At 38.6% G+C, this 22,747-nt stretch overlaps 1 protein-coding gene across 1 annotated transcript in view; it reads left to right on the top strand.

Moving 5' to 3' along the window:
• Positions 1 to 680: 680 nt before the first annotated feature.
• cpne2 (copine II) overlaps positions 681 to 22,747 on the top strand; it is a 75,112-nt gene continuing 53,045 nt past the window's right edge. Inside the window, exons 1-9 of the mRNA XM_055009362.1 lie at positions 681 to 931; positions 1,181 to 1,249; positions 3,894 to 4,091; positions 17,106 to 17,285; positions 18,084 to 18,158; positions 18,950 to 19,021; positions 20,777 to 20,860; positions 21,035 to 21,124; positions 21,307 to 21,405. Of these exons, the coding sequence (XP_054865337.1) occupies positions 3,918 to 4,091; positions 17,106 to 17,285; positions 18,084 to 18,158; positions 18,950 to 19,021; positions 20,777 to 20,860; positions 21,035 to 21,124; positions 21,307 to 21,405 (774 nt within the window). The 5' untranslated portion in view covers positions 681 to 931; positions 1,181 to 1,249; positions 3,894 to 3,917. The remainder of the gene's footprint in view (positions 932 to 1,180; positions 1,250 to 3,893; positions 4,092 to 17,105; positions 17,286 to 18,083; positions 18,159 to 18,949; positions 19,022 to 20,776; positions 20,861 to 21,034; positions 21,125 to 21,306; positions 21,406 to 22,747) is intronic.

Genomic DNA, 22,747 nt, shown 5'->3' with positions numbered 1-22,747 from the left:
ACTATTCTAGCTGGAAACAGCTGATTTTTAATGGAATATCTCCATAGAGGTACAGAGGAACATTTCCAGCAACCATCACTCCTGTGTTCTAATGCTACAGTGTGTTAGCTAATGGTGTTGAAAGGCTCATTGATGATTAGAAAACCCTTGTGCAGTTATGTTAGCACATGGATAAAAGTGTGAGTTTTCATGGAAAACATGAAATTGTCTGGGTGACCCCAGACTTTTGAACGGTAGTGTGGCTATAACGATGATAACCGTCTTATTTTCCTTCTTATTATGTAACATAAACTCTAAATGAGCCTGATTTAAATGTTTTTAAGGGTCAAAACACTAAAACTTAACAGTTCAGACTAAAAAAAAAAAACAAGTATGGCAGTTTTAAACATTTTCACCATTTAGATTTAGAAAAAAAAATATTTTGAATGCGTAAATAACAAGAAATTTGGACAAAGGAACATTTTCAGACCTTTTTGGGGTTGAAAACTATACTTCTAACTTCAAAATTTCAACTCATAATAGTATTCTTGTACGTCGCTTTGAATAAAAGCGCCTGCTAAATTTGATTGTAGAATTGTAGAATATTAAGAAACTTCAGACGGAAGTGCGTTATATTTGCTTGACAGTTGCGCCTTTATTTTGGCAGTGAACTCGCCGTATTTCCGCTCGGTCCGTCAGTGGCGCTGGGCGCAGAGAGCTCAGTCCGGGCTGCGAGGATGGTTTATCTTCGCACGCTGTTGCGCCTCCTTCCAGGACACTCGAGTTGAAACTGAAAAATGCCACTTTTCACGCCTTTGTAGGGGGAAAAAGTGGCTTTAAAAAATAAATAAATAAATAAATAAATAAATAAGAAAAGCATCTCCACTGCGCGCAGCAATTAAAGAATTTATCAAGTGAGAAGCGGCTGAGAAGTTGGTCGTCATCTACTGAGGTGAGTCACGTTTTGTTCCTTGTTGGTTGCATGCACGTTTTTTGTGGAACATTTGTACTACTGCAAAAATGAACAACAGAGAGGCTGATGAGAAAAAGCACGTAGGGAGATAATCATAGAAAACATGCAGAGGTGTGCAGGAAGCAGAGTTTGCATGTATTTGAAGTTGATTATTGTTGACATCACTTTGGCACCAGTATGACGTGTGATTAGCCTTAACGCCCGTGTTTTATTTCACCTCTGTGCCAGGGTTCTGCTGCCGCCTCCTCCTCCTGCAGGAAGGTGTGGATGTGCGGTGTGACTGGGGTCTTCAGCAGGGTCAGTACAACCACACAGCTGCATATTTGCTTGTGTTTTATTGGATTTTTTTTAAATAATGAAGACTTTCCAGACAAAGTGTAGCCAACAGCAATGCAATGTGGTCCTAAAAGCGGCTCCAGGTTGTTTTGCTGCTTTTTTTCCTGTCTGCAATCACACACAAAACACCAAAAACATACAGCAGCTCGAATGCAACATGATTTAACAGTCATATTTTAAGCTATTGTTGTTTTTAGCTTTCTGCACTGCATTTTTCATTTCATAACTGGGTTTTTTTTATCGTGTTTATCAGTCAAACCATGGGAGGGATGCAGCAGGTGTCTGCAGAAAGCTGGGGCTTATCTCGCTGGCTGTTCAGGACTTAATATGTCCAGCAGAGTGAATGACAATAAGTGAACGGATGAATGAATGAGTGAGTAAAAGTACCTCCAGCCAGTCACAACAAGCTTTTTTCTCTCTCTGTGTGTGTGTGTGTGTGTGTGTGGTCTCATCTGAATGATGAAGTCAGTGAATGGACCTGCTTATTTTCAGTGCATCACCGCCAGCAGAGTGACATCACGGCGGCTGAACGAGGAGGAGCACGCTGGTTATGACACGCTAGTCTCTTAGCAACAGACAGCATCCTTTAAGCACGCCGCCGTGAGAACAAAACCAGCTTTGCGGACGCTGCGTGTGTTTGCTTGTGGGGAATTATTTCAGAATCACTCACTCCACTAAAGAAGTGCTTCAGGAGATATATGTGTGTTTCCTGCTTCGTTTTGGAGGTTTTGCGGTGGTTTTGATCCACTCTCGGGGTTTTTATGTGAAAAACTGGACATCATCTTGGTTTTCATTGTTTTGGTGAATATTTTTATCCAAACAAGGTTATTAGTCTGATTAAAGCGACGTTTGACATCCTTTTATTGGAGTTTATTGATTGTTTGTGTACTTTTTTTCCATTCAAATGCTTCATAAAGTCCCTTGCAGCTTTATTTCTGCCTGGCAACAAGCTGCAGACAGTCCAGCATCTTTATTTTCTCTCCAGTAATTTCTGATTTTGTCAGCTGGCAGCGTGAGACCAACACAACACACACCGGCTCCTGTAAAGTGTTGGAGTTACGTAAGACCTCTAAGGAGAAGCTGCGTGTTTTCCTGGATTCTGGCCATCAGTGAGCCTCCAACAACCGCCTATAGTTCACTTCACACTTTATCTTGTGTTATAGTAACTAGTCATGACATCGCAAGATATTTTTAGGGCTGACGTTTGGCCACAGTTTGCAGAAGGTGTAGATGTTTTGGTGCAGTTTATTGTGCCGTTATTCAAGAGTTTGAATATACAAACATAACATTTATTTTAGCCATTTTAAGCCTTAATTGTAGACTGTGAATTTGTGAATGCAGCTAAACTGTCAGAAATATTACAATTACATATTTTCTCTTTGTAGCTCAACCCTAGTTTGCATTGTGTTTTCATTTTGTGTCATCTATCAATATGTTAGTCACTTAATTAGCAATTATCAAGAAGCAAAAATGTCAGACGTTTGCTGGATTTAATGCATTTCTTTGTTTTGCTTAATGATAGATGGTAAAATTTGAGATTTTTTTGAGTTTTGTTTGAATGAGCAAAGGCGTTTAAAGGAGTTACATGTGGTTGTTAGACATTTTAAATGGCATTTCTGGCTATTTTCTTACATTTTATGCCCAGAACAATCCAGAAAATAATCAGAAGAATGAATCAGTCATGTAAATAAAAAAAAAAAATTTTCTTGGAAAGCAAATTATGTTATAAAATCTTAAGGCAAATCAAAGATGGAAAAGCAGAAATTGTTCCAAAAATGTGATGATTTCAGATGGAATAAAAAATGCAAATTTAAAAAAAAAAAAAAAAAAAAAAAAATTGGCCCTGATGACTTCATAGTGGCCAAAATGATCACTTTAAATGTCATCTTGTCTCCAGCTAACAGTCCAAAACACAGAGATTCTACTCACAAGGAAAAGCAGTAAATTCTCGTATTTCAGGAGCTGGATGTACGCAATCTTTGCCTTTTTTTTCCACTACTTTTGTCTGAAATAATCAGTTGTAATAATAGTTATTATTTTTCTCTTGCTCAACTAATTGGCTGGTTGTTTAAGCTCTGTTGTACAGAAAATAGTTGGAACATTTTTTTTTGTAGAAGCATTAAGTGGTTCTTAAACCATACTGAGTTTTCCTCTAGTGCTGTATACGGTTGACTTTTTTGGTTCTGAGTGAAATGTTTTCACAACTAGAATGTGTCTCTTAAATTCAATCCAGTAGCATCATCAGGTCAAATGATTAATTTAAAGTACCTGCAAAACAAACAGCATTCTTATTAACCTCAGATGTGCTTTCTGTTTAGTTTTAATCCCCAAGCATTAGCATGCTAATCCACAGAGCTAAAATGAGTATTGTACCTTGCATAGCATGTTGATGTTAGCATGATGCTCAAGCACGACTCTGCAAAGTACAGAGCAGATGTTCATTCTTATATCTAACTAAAATCTATGTTTATTTTGATATATTTTTTGTCTCCAGTTGTTAAAAAAAATCTAACTAAACTGCTGAAGTGTTCAATGAATGGCAGTGTGCGTTTGTGTGCAAAACTCAACTCCGTTCCACTTACTCCTACATGTTTCCTCCCCTCAGGCTGATCAGCTGTGACCTCAGATCATGGCCTACACTTCAGGCTCGGCTCCGGACGGCCAGACTCGTGTCGGACCTCAGCACTGCGTCACTCGGGTTGAGCTGTCCGTCACCGCCACCAGCCTGCTGGACCGAGACGTAGCCTCCAAGTCGGACCCCTTCTGCGTCCTCTTCCATGAAGTGGACGGAAACTGGGTGGAGGTATGGTATGATGGGGGTGGAGGGAAACGCTGATGCGAGGTGGATGAGAGACGCTGGTTAAATTAAAGTTAAATAATTTGTACAATTACGCTCCAACATTTGCTTTCAAGACGCACACATTTGCATGGGATGATAGTGTTATTTTCTCTTTCAAGGTAACATAAAATGGTCCAAGAAGGAATGCACAAGTTTCTGATTTGATACCACAGGAGATCCTTTCTTAACTAGGTGATAAACAATTGTGTGGGAAAGGCATTAGTTTCCCTTCATTTTTGTGGTGTCCAAGTCAGTTTTAACAGTGTTGAAGAAGATGCTGTGAACATTCTCAAGTTGTAATGGTCTTCCAGTCAACTTTGGGGTTAAAAGAACATCTGGAGGCATGTTTTGGTGAAACAGGTGGAAGATGGTGGAGAATCAGGGAAGAATGAAATGGCAGATTGAGGAGGGGAGTTGATATATTAGGATCGTAAGCAGTCGAACCCATTTGTGGTGCTTCTCCACGCTGTGTGTTTCGACTGCAGGGAGGTTTAGGGAAGAAGATAAAAGAGAAATAAAAAAGAAGGCTGAAGATTTGAATAAGTGTTCGAAGTGCTTTCAAGGTTACATCCACCATGTTGGCTCTCTGAGCAAAGCAGAAACACCAGAGGAGTTTGTCTGTAGTCTGCTTTGTTGTGCAGGCAGCAGCCTATAGGTTGTGAGCCAGATCCAAACTCATGACGTCTCGACCATCTGGCATCAGCCACGGCATGCTGAGCCCAACAGAAAGATTCCTGAGCTTTATTCCAGTGTTATGAACACTGCAGACCTGGTTAAAGGCTCTATTAGAGGCGCTGACCTCCACAAAGGGGCCTGTTGTTTCTACTGATGGCGTTACCTCGCTGAACCCCAGACATTTTTTGTTTGTTTTACTCACTGTGGATAATTTTTTACCTCAAAATAAACTCTTGCACCCCTGTGGAAACAGAACAACCATGACTAGAAGGAGAGAAAACTCAGAAATGTATTTTGTACAGTATGAAACAGTTATAATGCCCATTTCTTTGGTTACGTAGTTGACAAAATTGGGGAAAAAAGTGGAATCAACATGTCCAATGTTTTTTCATAGATGCTGCATATCCATGAAAAAAGACATCTCTCTATACTACAGATAATTTACTCTTTACATCTTTACAACCTCTATAAACTCAATGTTTTTCATACGTCAACTATAAATTTGACTATTCTGAATGAACCTTGGTTTTCTTGAGGTTCTCCAGCTTCCTCTCACAGTCCAAAAACATGCTCAGGCTAATTAGTGAAATAAATTGTCCGTAGATGTGAATGTGAGTGTGCTTGTTTGTCTCTATGTGTCGTCCTGTAATAGACTGGCCCCAAGTCAGCTGGGATAGACTCCAGCCCCCCGGGACCCTAATGAGGATTAGACGGTGTATAGATAATGGATGGATGGATGGATCTTCCAACAACATGCTGCTCCGTTTTCCATTTTTGAGCCCAGCTGCATTTATTTTATAGATCCAGTATGTTTTATTTGGCTTGCAGTCTTTCTGATTTATTTCCATGCTTGTCTCTTATCGGCTTTGTGTAAACACTGCCTGCAGTTCAGCCAAATAGTCAAACAGTGAATTTTTCTTACGAGACTCTTGGTCACAGCTGAGACAGTCACGGTCGTGCCAATTAGTGCAGATTTTTATTTGGTTTTTTTTTGTTTTTTTACAGATTCTGGTAAAAATGGTTTATTTTTGGCAAATTTTGAAACTAGACATCTAAAATAAATTGATTTAATGTACAAATATCACAAGTTTAAGCTAATATTTGGTTAACTTTCTCAATGGAACTGCATGTTAGACATGATTAGTTCAAGGATCGTCGGAAAGTTTCAAATCTGACAATTTTCTCCATTTTTAGGTTACAATAATGAAATTGAAAACCCTGAAAAAGCTGGTATTAGTAAGGGGATTGGACCTTTAACCCTTTGATGCGCAACACGGGTCAAAAGAGACCCATATTCCATTGAATAAGGGTATCTTTTAACCCATGTTGCGCATCAAAGGGTTAAAGAGGTTTAATATACAGTCCATAGTTTGTACCATCAAACACAAACACAGATTCTGAGTAAAATGTGTGTTTAGGATTTGCTGCTTATATTTGCAAAGATATTGCGTTTTGGCAACAGAGGTTGAGGAAAAATAGAGATTTTTGAGGAAATAGATGATGAACACGTTCGTTTTTGGTTTCAAATTGTAAATAATGATGTCAGTTTTTGCTGTGTTTAGTATATTGATGATTCCACTGTTTACGACTTTTTTTTTTTTTTTAACTTCACATAAAATCTTCATAGTCTTGTCAGAGGATAAAGCTCTTTACACTGACAGTAGCGATTGTTCAGTTACCTCCAGTGATGGATTTTGGCTGATTGAATCCTTGTTTACTTGGTTTAAGGTGCTTCAGAGATCCCCAGTTGTAATTAAAATGTGGAATCAGAAGTCAGAAAATGGTAATTACAGTAGTTTAATGGAACAGAGGCAGCCAATCAAACTGCACAGCTCTGGTAAAGGCTCGCGGGTGATTTGAATTATTTACTCTGATTGGCCGTCCTGGTTGGACTGTGTGTGAATGAGCAGGCAGGGCTTTGTTAGTTTTGTTGCACCTGTAACGAACAAATTAGACATTTTATCATTTTTATTGGTTCATAGAGTCACGCAGCATCAAATAATTCACTCGGAGCAGAGCTGATCACATCTGGATGGGTGTGTCGAGACTTATGGCTTTGTAGATAACCTTTTCTTGTAATAGAATCTCTGACATGGTTTCTAGGCAGCCGAAGAAGGTTCTCACTGGTTTGAGCTGTGGTTCAGAATCTACTAATGAGCTGCTAACTGGGACCTCTCTGCTTAGAGGTACTTGATTATACAGGATTTAAAAGTGAAACTTTGCAGCAAATCAGTTCATTCAAGTGAAAAAGCTGCTTAAAGAGACAAAACTGATCTGCACATTTTTTAGATGTGGAGTTCAACTTTGGTGGGCTTGCAGATTGGCCCCAGTTGTCTTGGCAGTGCTGAACTTTGAGGGGACAGAAAGCTGAAATGTCCAAAATAGTGGAGGCTTTTTTGCTACTATAAGTACTTCTCCAAATTATGAATCAAGACTTTTGCTTAAGCTGTGCGGACTCATTAGCTCCGAGAGCTTTATTCTCCCACATGCTGATCAACATGGTTTTCAATGGCGAACAGAATGCCCAGAGAAAATTAATAAAGCAGTGGTGAGAAAATAGAAAGTAGCTGCAAACCTGTCAGCCAGCAGGGGGCGACTCCCATGATTGCAAAAAGAAGTCTTACTGTATAGAAATCTATGAGGAAAAGTTGCTTCTTCTCACACTAATCCACTCCAGCCAACTTGCTCGGTTACAAAAAAAAAAAGCACAGAGGAGTGGTTAAAATTTTCAGCAGACCAATGTCAGAAGTGGTGGACAGTCATGCAAAACATCTACAAAAACTAATTTAGCTAAAAGTGGCAACACTAGCTGCTACAAGAGGGAAAAGTAGCTTCTGAAGCCAAAGATGTAGTTACTTTTGCCACAGTATAATATTACAACTGTTGGTATTTTTGGCTCAATAAATGATTCAAAAAGCCAATTTTCCATGTGCAATTAATTAACTATATCAACTTTTACCTGTAGCTACTGTTTAAAAGAGCATTAAATACTTACTTTTGCAAATATGTCCAAAAAGACACCAACAACTTCCAGAAGAACCATTTTAGAATCTGCTATTTCCATTGAAAGACCTCACAGAAATCCGCTCCAGCCAACTTGCTCGGCTCCAAACAAATTGTGTACAAGAGCATACAAAACATCTACGAAAAGTTAATCTGCTAATGGGGACAACTCTAGCTCCTGAGGCCAAAAGTGTAGTTATTTTTCCCACAGTAGAATATTATATCTGTTGATATTTAGGCTCAATAAATGATTCTGTGGCTAATTGTCCTTGTGGTGTCAATTAACTACATCATCTTTTATCTGTAGCTACTGTTTGAAAAACGATCAAATATTACTTCTTACTCTGCCAAGGAACAAGGCGGAGTTATGTGACGATCGCTGTACGTTTGTCCTTCCGTCTGTTAATCTGTTTGCAACATTACTCAAAACAGAGAAACAGATTTGGGTAAAATTTTCAGATAAGGTCAGAAATGACACAAGGACCAAGTGATTAGATTTTGGCAGTGATGCAGCTTATAGTCTGGATCCACAGATTTGATAAAGATTTCTGTATCATTGCAAGATAGCGGCACGGCGTCACTGTAACCATGACAACAAGTGAGCACTATGTCAGCTGCCTGCTGACAATCACATGATTGCAATCCTACTACAAATCCACCGCTGTGGACTTATTGGCACTTATCTGTCAGAAATCATATGACTGTGCAGCCTTGGTGGAGTACTACGGTCTCGGAGTGCTTTTCTTGTTTGAAAAATGTGAATAAAAACAGCACAAAAATGCCCATTTTATCACACTATTGTAGTTCTCGTGGACTTTAAGTGAAATGAAGTGAGGCTTTGCAGTGTGTTTGCAGTATGTGTAGTTCAGTTGGGTGACAGTATGTTTAGTTGTCTGCTGTGAGCACTGAGGAATGCAGGTAGTTGGAATTACAAACTTGTAGATTCCATCCGTGGAGCCTTTCAGTGCATCAATCAGCAGGTCCACTGAGCATGATGTGAACCTGTGATTTATTTTCATGTTGTGTGCTAAGTCAAAGATGAACAAATGATGAAGTTGTGGTGTGTGTGTGTGTGTGTGTGTGTGTAGGCTGCAGCAGCTTCAAGGCTTTTCTGCAACAAACAGCTGGTCAACAGGCCACGCTGGCTTTTGTGTGTGTGTGTGTGTGTGTGTGTGTGTGTGTGTGTGTGTGTGTGTGTGTGTGTGTGTGTGTGTGTGTGTGTGTGTGTGTGTGTGTGTGTGTGTGTGTGTGTGTGTGTGTGTGTGTGTGTGTGTGTGTGTGTGTGTGTGTGTAGGCGACTGCCTCGGGTTGTAGCTCGCTGCCGGTCAGCAGGGCATGTGGCTCCGATGTGAAATTGCCAACAGTTACCATGACAACGAAGAGGGAAACAAAAGCTTAGCGCTCCTGGAGTGAGGGAACGACGGAGGAGGCGAAATGAGGCCCGAACCTTTTCTCGGATATTATCCACATCTCACTTTCTCACTTTTCTCTGATCCCCTCCTGCCTGCTTTAGTTTCCACCTTCCCTCCTTTTTTCTACGATTCTAATTTGTGTAGCCGGCCTTTTTTTCCCCCCCTCTATCTCTTTCTGCATCTCAGTTTCTGTCTATCTTTGTCTGTCTTGTGAGACGGAGGTGTGAGAAGCAGCTGGGTCCATCGATGGAGGAGGGGGGTAAGAGTGAAAAGGAGTGTGAGAGCGAGGAGGTGTGATGGAGGGAGATGAGAAGAGGGTGAGGATGGGGGAAATCAGAAGTCAAAGAGGAGAGACAAGAGGAAGAGGCCACAGAACAAGAGGAGGGTGGAGGAAAGTGAATGAAAAAAGTATCATAGCAGCAAAAATCTGGCGTCGGAGAGGCTTCGATTTGTGCACAGAAATGTAAATGAGCGGACTAGTGGGGCTGTTTTCTAAATCCAAACTCCACAAATCCTAGCGCTAATCTCAACAACGCTATGAACTGCAGATACAAGCGAGAGCTCGCATGCAGGGAGGTTTAAAATCACACATTTAACACTCTTCTACCGGAAAATAACATTATTTGGATCTACTTTTAGCATTTCTGCCTAATGAAGCACATTTAAATTAAGTCAGATGAGGTCCTGAGTTTGTCGTCTTACACCGTTTTTGGTTTAGAGATTAAAAAAATAAATGAATCTCAGTTCGAGCTCCATTATTGCAAATGTATCAGTATCTGTGTAAACTAGTTTTAACCACCCGACAGGACAAAATGTTGTATCTGGGTCACAATTTTGGGAACCGTGTCAAGATTGTTTGTTTATTTACCAAATTTGCTGATATGTCATGACAACAGTTTTCAAAAACTATCAATTATTAATATCAGCATTGACCTGAAAATCCAGTATGAATGAATACCAACTTAAAGGGGATCTCTGGAGCATTAAAGCACTAATCTTTTTATAAAAACAGCAACAAAAAAATACTATGGCGTGTGAAAAAGCAAGTAAAAATTGTAGACTTTTTCATTATAGATAGATAGATAGATAGATAGATAGATGGATAGATACTTTTTTGATCCTCTTGGGGAAATTCAAGATATCCTGTAACTCACACATGTTGGATTCAAGAAAAAAGGAAACCACTGTCCAAGAGAATGTGCAAAAACATTCAAAAAAACAAAAAAAAATGTGGTGCTAAAATAGTTTGTATTTACACTAAAGATGCAAATTGTTGATTTTTACAAAAAAAAGATGCAAAATCGCTGGTATTTGCAGTTAAAAAGGAGTATTTTAAAATTCTTAAGTACAGTGTAAATACAGAGCTACTAATAAGCATAAACATAAAACTGACATTTGATCATCGTTTTCATGATTTAAACACAAAAATTGTACCTTTAAATCCATAAAATTGGGACAAGGGTACCAGATTAGGTGCCAAAGTATAGAACCTACTTACGATAGGTAGTGACATTCTGTTTGCTATTGAAGTGTGTGGAGTTTAAACATTGAAAGATTTCTCTAAGGTGTTGAGAAAAAAAGGTTGTGGATACCACAGTCTTCAAAAAGATCTCCAAATTATTTGAAACCGGTCATTCCACTGTAAGGAAACTTCTACTAGTGCCGTAGATCTCAAATGACCCCCAGTTTGTCCAAGACCTCGTCATTTCATATAAAAAGAAGCCTCCAAGAACCCATGAAGTTCATCACAGAATCTTCAGGTAACTTAGCAACTGCTGCACCTACAACCAATGAGATAATCTTCAAACCAAACTTGTATTTGTCTGTGAACATGCAGGCAAAGATCAGGCCCTTTAGAAGAATGTGCTTTGAGCAGATGAGTCAAAGGTTGAGTTATTTGGCCAAAGTAATGATCCAAAAACTGCTTTTTCAGGAGAAGAACCTCACACCTGCTGTGAATCATGGTGGTGCAAATGTTTTGGTTGCTTCCCTGCTTTAGGTGCTGGGCAGCTTGCAGGTTCAACTGCGAAATCTGCATCAGAAGAAAGAAATGTGAGACCATATGTCTGAAAGTTGAAGTTAAACTGGAAATGGACCTTTCAAACGGGATAAAGATCGTCAGTACGTGATCAAATCCAACAAGGAAAGGCTTAAAAGGATTAAATGGAGACCTAGTCGGAGGCAGTTCATGCAAGAATGCCCTAAAACATCTGGAGAATGTAGGAAATTTGAAGGAAAAGTGGTTGACAATCATGCAAAACACTACAAGAAGTTATTTCTGCTTAAGGGAGCAACTCCAGCTTCTGAGGCCCAAGGTGTAGTTGCTTTTTTGACAGAATAATCTAACATTTGGCTCAATAAATGATTCAAAGCCCACGGATTGCAAAAAAAACAAGCCAACTGCATAGAAACCTATGAGAAAATGAGATTTCTCACCTGATTTGTTACCTCAGTAAACATTTTTCTAATGAGTTTGTGGTCTTAATGTCTAGTTTTAAGTCTCCTTTAATACAATTTGATGAACATTTCGTGAATAAAGGCGCCATTTAGAGTAAAATGGATGAAGAAGACAAATACATTGACACGTTGCTTTGTTTTCTGAGCCTCTTTCGAACTATGCCTGCAGATTCTAGTTTAATTCTAATTGGATTCATACTTTTGTGATAAATTTGCAAAATGTGGGAATTTTGCATGGAAGAGTGGTTAAAAATATCATGCCAGAGGAGGTGGAATATCATGCAAAACACCTACCAGAAATTATTTCTGCTACAACAGGCAAAACTAGCTTCTAATACCAAAAGTGTAGTTACTTTTTCCACAGTAGAATCTAACATCTGGCTGAATAAACGATCCAAAAAAGCTCATTTTCCTCGTGGTGTCATTTAGATACATCACTTTTAATCTGTAGGTGCTATTTGAAAGACGATACAGTATTTGTTTTTTCAAATATGTCAGCAAAAACCACCAACAATTTCCAGAAGAACTGTTTTTAGAAGCAGCTGTTTCCAGTAGAAAACGCTCACTCAGACCCACAACGCGCTTAAAGGCAGATATTTCCCTCCAGTGTTGGTGGTAAACAAACCGGAGCTAAAAAGGAACAAGACTGTTGGAATTGAGCCATCAGCTGCACACAGACTGGACTCCAAAGTGTTGCTCTGAATCTATTGAACGTGTAAATAAGCAGCTGTTGTGAAATTTTCATGGCCCATAAAACATATAATTTGTGTGTAAAGCCGAACCATAGAAGCACCTGCAGACCGACGGCGTCCTGCTTGTTTTCGTGCTGCAGGTTCGTCCAACTGATTGCTTTTTTTCCTCTGATGTTCAGAGTCTTTGAAACCTCTCGGGTTCGTCTCATTGATTTGGCCTCGTAGCACCGAGCTCTGGTGTCTGTGTGTTTTCCTGAACACCACAAAGAACACAGAAACTCCACTCATTTTATTCACACTGCTCATTAACAGTTTTTTTTTTAAATCCCAAGAGCACATTCAGCTCTTAAGCGCACACGTTTACCATAGATGGTCAGAGAAATCCTTTTAGTAGTTAAAAATAAGTTGCAGGACTAAAAAAAAATCACATCCAGGCCTCCTCACCCCGTTCTCTTTAAACAGCTTTAGTTTTAAGCACTTTCAGAGTGCAATTTGGGTCAGGTAGTCCTAAATAACTGCCAAAACAGATATGTTTTGGCTTTTTTCAGGGTTGATACCAGTTATTAGTAGTCAAAGATAACTTCAGATATTTGGAGCTGATATACGTTGGGAGTAAAAGTAAAAATGTTGGTGTTGAAATGTAGAAAAACACCAACTCCAATGCAAAATGTTACGTTTTTTGTATGTTTGATCAAAAAAAAGAACTTTACAACATTCATCCTTTAATGTTGCTCGTGATGTGTTACCAACATATTCGTTAGATCTGTGGGTTGGACTGAATCAGAGCCAAACTTAGGCATTTTTAAGTTAATTTTATGGGGAATCAGTTAAAAGAAATAACAATTCAGATCATAAGAAAAATGTGATAATCAGCCAGGTCAATAATTGATCAGCTTTGAGTCAATAACAGCCAAAAAGTCGACCAATATGTTTTCTTAGGGCTGATACCAAATATTAGCAATCAAGCATAACTTTGGATATTTGGAAATGATAAAAATTTGCAGTAAAAATAAAATCTTGAAATCTGAAAATCTTGGTGTCGAAATGTAGGAAAACACAAACTCCAACACAAAACTTCTGAAATGGCATTTTATATTTTTGTTTTTGTGTGTTCTTCAGTGTTACTCATGACTTATAACCAAGTTATTCATTAGTTCTGTGGGTTGGAGTAAATCAGAGCCAAACTAGTGCATGTTTACATTAATTTCATGGGAAATTGATTAAAAAATTACAATTCAGATTAGAAGAAAAATGCAGAATATCACATCCGATAGTCAACCAAGTCAATAATCGGTTCATTTTTGGTCAAAATAACAGCTAAAAGTTGACCAATGTGGTTTTTTTTTTTTAGGACTGATACCAAACATTAGTAATCAAGCATAACTTTATATTTGGAACTGATAAATATTTGCAGTAAAAATTAAACTCTTGGCATCAAAATGTAGAAAAACAATACAAAATGTTGTTGAAATGCCAATTTTAATTCCTGTTTGTATTTGTTTGTCGTTACAAGCTTTCATAGCCTACAGATGGTTCAGAATACAGCAGCCCTCATTCTGACTGGAACAATGAAATATGACCACATCTCACCAGCGTTAGTCTCACTCCATTGGCTCCTAGTCCATGTTAGAGCTGATTTTAAGATACTTCTTTTAACATATAAAGCTGTAAATGGCACTGGGCCATCATATTTAGAGGAGCTGGTAGTCCCTTATGAACCAGCAAGGTCCTTGTGCTCCCAGGGGACGGATCTGCTGACTGTCCCTGGAGTTAAAAAGAAGACAGTCGCTGCACAGGCTTTTTATTTCCATGCACCGTCTTTATGGAACGCTCCTCTGTCCGACATTCGGCAAGCTTGCTCAGTAGATGTGTTCAAAGCAAAGCTAAAGACCCACTTGTTCTCTGCTGTATATGAATCCTAACTGTGAGGTACTGTGTCTTCTTAGATATTGTTTTTATCCATTATCATTTTATTGTATTTTATCTGTTGCTTGCTCTGTAAAGCACTTTGATTTGAAAGTGCTATATAAATAAAGTTATTATTATTATTATTAATAATAATAATAATAATAATAATAATAATAATAATAATAATAAATTATCATTCAGTTAGAAAAAGAACTTTACAACATGAATCCTTCAGTGTCACTCATAGCATGTAACCAAGTCTAATTTCATTTTATGGGAAATGTTTAAAAACAATGATACCAATTATAGGAAAAATGCAGGATATATCAGATCCAATAATATAATATAATATAATATAATATAATAATAATCCAACCGTACACTAATTGTGTTGTTGCATCGAGCTCGTGCAGTTTAATTTATTTCACAGAACACATTTATTTGTCTGTTTTGTTGCTTATCTGATAGTAAACATGGACGGATTCAAAGAAAAGAGAGCTGCAAGTGTTCAAATCCACAGAGACACAAATACAAATGTGCACTTCAGCTGCAGGTTACTGCTGTGTCAAACTGCTGCATCTTGAAAAATCATAACATTACAGGCAACAATCGGGTCTTTTTGTATAAACGTGCTCCGGACAGATGAATCAGAAACAGATTTGCCACACTGAGAGAAAACACGTTTGGTCGATCTGAAATACAACGACATAAAGTGTAAAGTGTCGTGTTGGGCGCCTGTGAATCAGCAGACGTAATTCAGTTCCAGGGTGTTGACGTTTCACGGCTGCCGTCTCCATTATTGTCATCACAAAGAGCCTCTGAAGTGCCTTTTATATCCGCTGCAGCCGGCGACCGACCTCGACTAACGGTGCATTACTGTAGTACGTGTCCCGGCTGAGTCAGGATGCAGAGTAGCGACGTGTTAGTCATCCAACCACCTGGTTCACCAGAGTCAGAGCAAAGAGCACCACTCTCCCACTCATTCTGTCTGTCTGGGGCCCTGAGAACACAACTGGAAAACACAAATGACTGAAATGTGAAGGGATGCTTGCACCGGGTGAAGAAATATCAGGCATCTCTGCAACTTTACTGATCCTTTTGGCCTTTTGTAGCTTCGTGTTTTGGTTTGAGGCCACGTTTAACCTTTTAAATTTGTAGGTCGTCGCTGTTTTCAGCTAGAGGACTCACATATTTTTACCCACTTTAGCAACACGACTATAGTGATGGCAGGTCAGTAAAACACCACAAGATCTCAGGAACTCATCAAAAAGATCGTCAAGTAATTTTGCACAGATATTCGTGGTTCCCAGAGGATGAATCAGGTCAAATTTTCAGGTTATCCAACAGGTTTATGACTTGCACAAGTAATGGCATTCCCATTAGTTTCAGGTAAATGCTCAATGCTAATATGGTACACATCATTCTGCTGTAAATCCTAAACATAAACACATACTTGACTGGCTGCTATTCATTGCAGTGATTGGACACCATATTGGTACAGGACAGACGCTTTTGTCCAGTAAGTACTTGCCAAGTACTGGCAGTATTTTGATTTGTTAGGTTTTTCTCTATAATATGATTACTGTGTAAAGTACCCTGAGATGCTATATAAATAAAATAAAATTTTACTTAAAATCCAGTCACAGTTTATTTAGAAAATTTACATTTACATAGTTTTCATACTTTTTAAGAAATTATTCCTTCTGTTTTGTTCGAATTAAACCAACAACTGCAGGGAAATTACTTTTTGTTTTCTTTAGTTAAAATGTTCTTTTTAACTCAACAACTTAGCACAGCATTGATGCTCACTTTAATCCATTTAGTTCAGTCTAATAGAGAAATTACTCACTGTGTTCTTTTGCCAAACTCTCAGGCATCCAACACCTTCTTTTCTGAAGGCCTTAGAGAGCTTCTTAGATCTCGGACTGATGACAGCAACGACTTGAAAAGCGAAGAGAACAACAGACCTGAAACGTTTGATGTTTGAATACGACGGGTTCAACCTTTTTCATACTTTTAGGAGCTTCTAATCTTTGGCGCTAATGGAATTGAAGATGTGATAAATGCTGGAATGTGGCTGATCAGCTTTTTATTAATTTAAATATGTAAAAGACAACAGAATGCCAACTTAATGTGTAATTTGTTTGAGTTCATCACCTTCATTTTCACGTGACAAGCCTCTTAGCTTCATCGTTAGGACCATGTTAGCATGTCAGTGCTGGATTTCCCCAAATCGCAGCTGTAGACGTTGGTGTCTCTTCAACCGTGGTGGAAATCAAATTAATTTGTGTATAAATGAGTAAAAGCACAGCTGCTTGCCAATTGGTAAATGACTGATGCGACTTTGAAAGTGCTAGATGCAGGTGAACAGCTACGTTGTGGTGATGTGCTGCTTACAAATATGAATCATTATTGGTTTATTACCATTTTTTACCTTTGGCAGTGCTATTATTTGCACATAAACAGCAGTGTAATGGAATGCAGTGCAAAATAAATGGATTAATTCAATGTTTCATGGTTCATTGGTCTTGTCCTTCATGAATAGTGATGAGACGGAGAAGTCAGATCTCACTGAGGGGTGAAGGTTTTAGCTTTCAGGCAGAAAATATGCTCATACTTCAACAATAAGCATCAAATACTGACATAATGAAGCTATTTTCTTCTATTTACCATCTAAAGATGACATGGAAACACAACCACCTTAATAGAAACCTGTCAAACCTGTTTAATTTCTATCCAGGTGTCGATGACAGCTGTTTAAAATCTGCCTGTGCTTGAATTAAATTTTGTTTTTTGAGTGTTTGTCTCTACTTGTGTTTATTGTCTTTTAGCTCGGACGCACTGAAACAGCTGTGAACAACCTGAACCCGGTGTTCGGGGTGAAGTTTCAGGTCGACTACCACTTTGAGGAAATCCAGAAACTTCGCTTTGCCATGTTTGACGAGGACAAATGTGCCACGCAGCTCTACGAACACGACTTCCTGGGAGAGTTTATCTGCACACTGGGAGTGGTACTGAAGGATTTCTGTTCATCAGTTTGAAGTTTAGTCTGTGTTAAATAGGAAGTACTGGACATCTATACAAAACAACACATGACTAGAAGTAGAGTAAACTTGAAAATGTCTTCTGTGCAGTATGACACAGTTAGGATGACATAAATCATAAAAGAAGAAAAAACAAACATGGAATTCTTCTGATTATTTATTTTACAAAAGTAGAAAAAACTGGAACCAACATGTGCAGCATTTTTTCAGGTTCCCACAGATCTTACTATAACTGGAAAAATATTGGTGATTCTTAATACTGTGTATATTTTAATACTTACATTTTGAATTTGTTTCCATATGTGTTTTTGCTCTGCTTTATGCAAACACTACCTGCAGTTCAGCCCAAAAAAAATCTCAGAATTTTTGTCACATGACTGTTGGCAGCAGCTGAATCACTAATGGCTCCCCAGTTGCACCAAGAAATGCGTATTTTTTAGTTTTTTACAGGATTTGGTTAATGCCAATGGTTTGTTTTTGGAAAAATTTCAATGATAAATTATCACGATGTTAAACTTAGGTTTGGTTAAGTTAAGCGATGGAAAAACGCGTCACGTATGAGTAATTCAGGCTCTGATAAATGGTGTAATTTGGGTGATTTTTAAAAGAAACGATAACATTCTTTTGGGGCTCAGAAGGTTAAAGGAAGGAGTTAGGGTATTTGGAGCAGATCAGGCTGCCACACCATAAAGTTTATACCAATGCTCATTCATTCCTACAGTAAATGATTGCGGTCTTGTTTGTCTCTTTTTATTTGTCCACTAGATTGTGTCCAATAAGAAGCTTCACAGACCGTTGATTTTAGCCAATGGGAAGCCAGCTGGCAAAGGATCCATTACGGTAAGAATCAGTCCTTTGAAGGAACTTTCTGTATACACTGGGCCATATGATCAAAAGTTGCTCCTCATATTGCTGTTTTACTGTAATAAAAGTATTAACAATCTGGCCCATTATTGTGGGTGATATTTAGCATTTTCTCAATTATTGGCATTTTTATCGACCCATTATTGATAAATGCTCTACTTCAGATCTCTCTCTGTCTGTCGTCACTCTGTGGTCCCAGAAATGTCTCTCAAGCATCAAAAACTGAACAAGAAACACAAACCAGGAAATTAGCTTCTGTCACAGTGGCAAAGGCTACGCTAACGGCTAGCGGCTAAGTTAGAAGGCAGCCACAGACTAACCTGAAACAGAGTCTGGGAAAACAATTAATCATGCTTTAAGATTTGGACCTTAGTGGGTGATAAAAGTGACAAAAGAGTAAGTATTAAGAAAACAGAGAAGAACAGCAGGAGACAAACTGATCAATCTCAGTGGATCCCACAGAGACAGAGTCCAAATTTAATCTCTCCTATTTCTATTTTACATATTCAGTTATAGTCACCCTTATTAATGATGAAGTCTAGTTATGAGTGACAGCTTCTCTGCTATCACATACTATTAAAACATTACATTTAATGAATATTGGTTTCAAATATCGGTTATCGGCCCTGAAAAACCCATATCAATCGATCCCTAGTTGCTGCTGCTGATCATGTCGACACTGAGGCTGCTGCTGTTTCTGTCACTGATCCTAAATGTTAGTAGTTGTCAGTGTTTCTGCTGCAGCTAATGTTGTAATGCTTTTTTAGATAACAGCACAGGAGCTGTCTGACAACAGAATCATCACTTTGACCCTGAGTGGGCGTAAACTGGATAAGAAGGTAGGCAGTTAGACACACACACACACACACACACGCACACACTGAGGATGCAAATACAAACACACACTCAGAGTGCATTCGAGGCGTGCACACTACTTGAGGACGTGCAAACAAAGCCCACACGTTTACAGTAAATGTTCTCACACTCGTCACCTCGTTCTGCCAACCAATGGGCCGTCAGGTAGCTGGAAATGAAAACTGCAGGATCTTTATTTTTACAGCAGTTTATTTTCAGTCTTTGATATTTACTGGAAACACTCTGCGAGTTCCATCAGTCAGTTCTTCAAGCTTCTTTATCGGTGCTTCATTTAAAATATACAGCTTGGTTTGGCGCAATGAGAAGCGTTCACACAATAATAGTGAGTGTAATTAATTTTAACACATCCACCTTGGGAACACTGTCTCATACACACATGATTTAAGTTAGACCTGCAACAAATAATCCATTAATTAGTAGCTGTTAAATTGTTGACAACTATTTTGACAACATTTGAAGTTTGAGGGATTGTTTAAAGTAAAAAAAAGATCTAAATTCTGTCATTTTAGCTTCTTAAATGTGAATATTTTTCGGTTTCTCTCCTCCTCTGTGACAGTAACTGGATACCTTGTGGACAAAACAAAACATTTACACTGATTGACACTTCTGTTTTCTGATATTCTATAAACCAAACATCTCTTTGGTAAATCCAGAAAATAGTCAACAGATTAACCCAACAGCTTACAGAGGCATTTCTTAAAAAAAAAAAAAAAAAAAAAAAAATCACTAAAAATAGCAGAATTAATTAGAACCAGAAACTGTAAAAGCAGAAAGAATTGCTGGATTTTTGTAACTTTCATGTGTGACTTACTGCTCTGTCACAAATGTTAAATCTAAGCTTAAAATCGTCAAAATCACTCTACATATTTTATTTAAAAATTCACCAAAAATAAACCATGGGCAGTAACCGGATTCTGTTAAAAACGAAAAATTCTGTGCTCCTCAGCAAAACAGAGAAACCGTTAGTGACTCAGCTGCAACCAACAATTATGTGGTAAAATTTCAGCAAGTTTTCAACTGAACTGGGTTGAACTGCAGGCAGTGTTTACTAAATATAAGAGTCAACATTTATTTTCCAGTGTTTCTAACACCTGTGAACAACAAATGCTGTGCATGCCAGTTCCAGGCTCTTTCATTTTTTTGTAAAATAAATCCTCATAGAAATTTAGCTTTAATTTTAAAATTAATTATACGATCAGCTACATTATAACTGTGTCAAACTGCATAAAAGACAGTTTTGAGTTCTCTCTGCTTCTATTCATAGTTGTTCTGTTTCCATAGAGGGTCAGAGGGTTAATCAAGAAAGAAAATAAGTGGAAGTTGCTTCCCTATTTTAAATGAGAGTTGCTATGAATCAGGACCTCGATTTTAACAGTGTTTTTATTGGTGAGCGCTGTTAAAATACTGCTCAAAACTGGTCTTGCTCATGCTGCTTTTATCAGTTTTTTATTGATTTGATTATCTGACTCACTGCTGCTCTCTTTACAAATAAACAGAGAAGAACATTAAAATTTATTGAATTTAAAGTGACCAGAGAAGCAGCAGAATGACAGCAAGTCAGAAACATCACAGCTTGAAGTGTGATTTCAGGTTAAACCAACAGGATACACAAAGAGCAGCACCAGGTTCAGTTTCTACCAACTCTGCAGTGGTCAAGTTGTGATACATGAAGACAAAACACAAATTTTCCTCCCACAAATGATCTGTGCTCTGTGCAGGACTTCTTCGGTAAGTCGGACCCCTACCTGGAGTTTCACAAACAAGGAGAAGACGGTAAATGGATGCTGGTGCACAGGACAGAGGTGAGTCACTGGAGGGGATTTAAAAGACCTTCATCTGACTGTCACCTATGAGCCGTCGTTGTCGGCTAAACCAGGCGTTAGAGGAGGTGATGCGCTGCAACTTTAGTTATACATGCAGGTAATTCTGCTGTGCAGCTGCGCTATATATCAAAATGTGTCTATTTGTGTGTCCAGGTGATAAAGAACACTTTAGATCCAGCGTGGAAATCTTTTACCGTGCCTCTTATTTCGCTCTGCAATGGAGACGTGGACAGAAACATCAAGGTTGGCAGCAGTTTATTACTCATTTTGTCATGTTTTGTGCTAAAAGTCATTTATTGTCCTCGAAAAACCCACAGATGCAACAAAAAACGTGATAATGTACCAGAATTATTGATACCACAGATAAAAACAGTCCCAGAAAGTTAAAGATGGCATCTGATGTGATCCGTTCTGCACGTTGTCAGGTCCTCTGCTACGACTACGACAACGACGGAGGCCATGACTTCATCGGAGAGTTTCTGACCACAGTTTCCAAGATGAGCGAAGCCCAGAACTCAGTGGAGGTAAAACACGGACTTTATCTGATGTGACTGTGTGTTTGTCTGGTTGTATGTTTTCTGATGAGCCACAACATCAAAACCAGGCAACAGGTGAAGTGGAGAACATCGATTATCTCGCTACAGCGCAACCTGTCAAGAGGCGGGATGTGTGAAGCAGCAAGTGAGCAGTCGGTTCTTGAAGGTGACGTATTTGAAGCAGGAAAAAATGGGCAGCATGAGGATCTGAGAGACAAGGACCGCTGGGTCAGAGCATCCTTAAAATGGCACATGTTGGGGAAATCTTGAGTCCTACATTCATTACAGTTTACAGTTTCATTTAGCAAATGCTCTTATCCAAAGCGATCAGCCACAAGGTAGGTAGGCAGCACTAAGGACCTTGCCTAAGGGTCCTCACTGGACAACTGCGCCCTTACCAGGATTTGAACCACTGATCTCCAGTGCCAGAGTTAAGGATGTTAGCCACTGAGCTTCTCAATGTTGCTTTGACACCAATCACCCTTTATAGCAGTGTTCTTTCCTGAAGGCTTCTTCCAGCAGGATGATGCTCACACTGTAAACATTGTTCAGGATTGGTTTGAGGAACATGACCAAGAGTTCAAGGTGTTGACTTGGCCACCAAATCCCCCAGATTTCAATCCGATCAAGCATTTCTCGGATGTTTTGAAAGAACTAGTCCAAACCTCACAACTTTCCAGGACTTAAAAAGTCTGATGCTTAAATCTTGGTGCCTGAAACCACAGGACTCCTACAGAGGTCTTTAGAGTCAAGACCTCAATGTGAGCTGATTTATCAGCATGAAGGTGGCCTGCACAATATTATGCGGGTGATTTTTGTTGTGCCGTTTTCATTAAACCATAAGGAGCCAAAAAAATGCCCATGAACTGCTTAGGGTTCAGAGGGTTAATGTTTAGTTTAGTTAGGGAAATTTCTATCATACATTACTTCATAAGGTTGGAACATTAATATTTAAACTTCTTGGGTAAGTTTGTTAAATCAGTCTTATTTCACGACTGAAACACAGTTTTTATCAATGTCTGTTGTTCTAAACATGACATATAAATAACAGCAACTTTACTTTTCTTTGCATTATGGCCGTTACAGGGCTTCCAGTGTGGTTTTACAGTGCTTTTATGAAGTATTCACCCTCCTGGGAAGTTTTCCCCTTTTATTGCTTTTCAGCATTGAATCATGGTCATTATAATTTGACATTTTTGACAAAGATCTACAAATAAAAACTCTTTACTGTCAAAATGAGAACACATTTCTACAAAGTAATGTCAATTAATTTCAAAAATGTAAAAATATTCACTCTCTTTAAAGTGACTAATTCAACACGGTGCAGCCA

This window comes from Amphiprion ocellaris, chromosome 3 (genome assembly GCF_022539595.1).
Source record: "Amphiprion ocellaris isolate individual 3 ecotype Okinawa chromosome 3, ASM2253959v1, whole genome shotgun sequence".
Lineage (NCBI taxonomy): Eukaryota > Metazoa > Chordata > Actinopteri > Pomacentridae > Amphiprion > Amphiprion ocellaris.
This window is presented reverse-complemented; position numbering and strand designations above follow the sequence as displayed.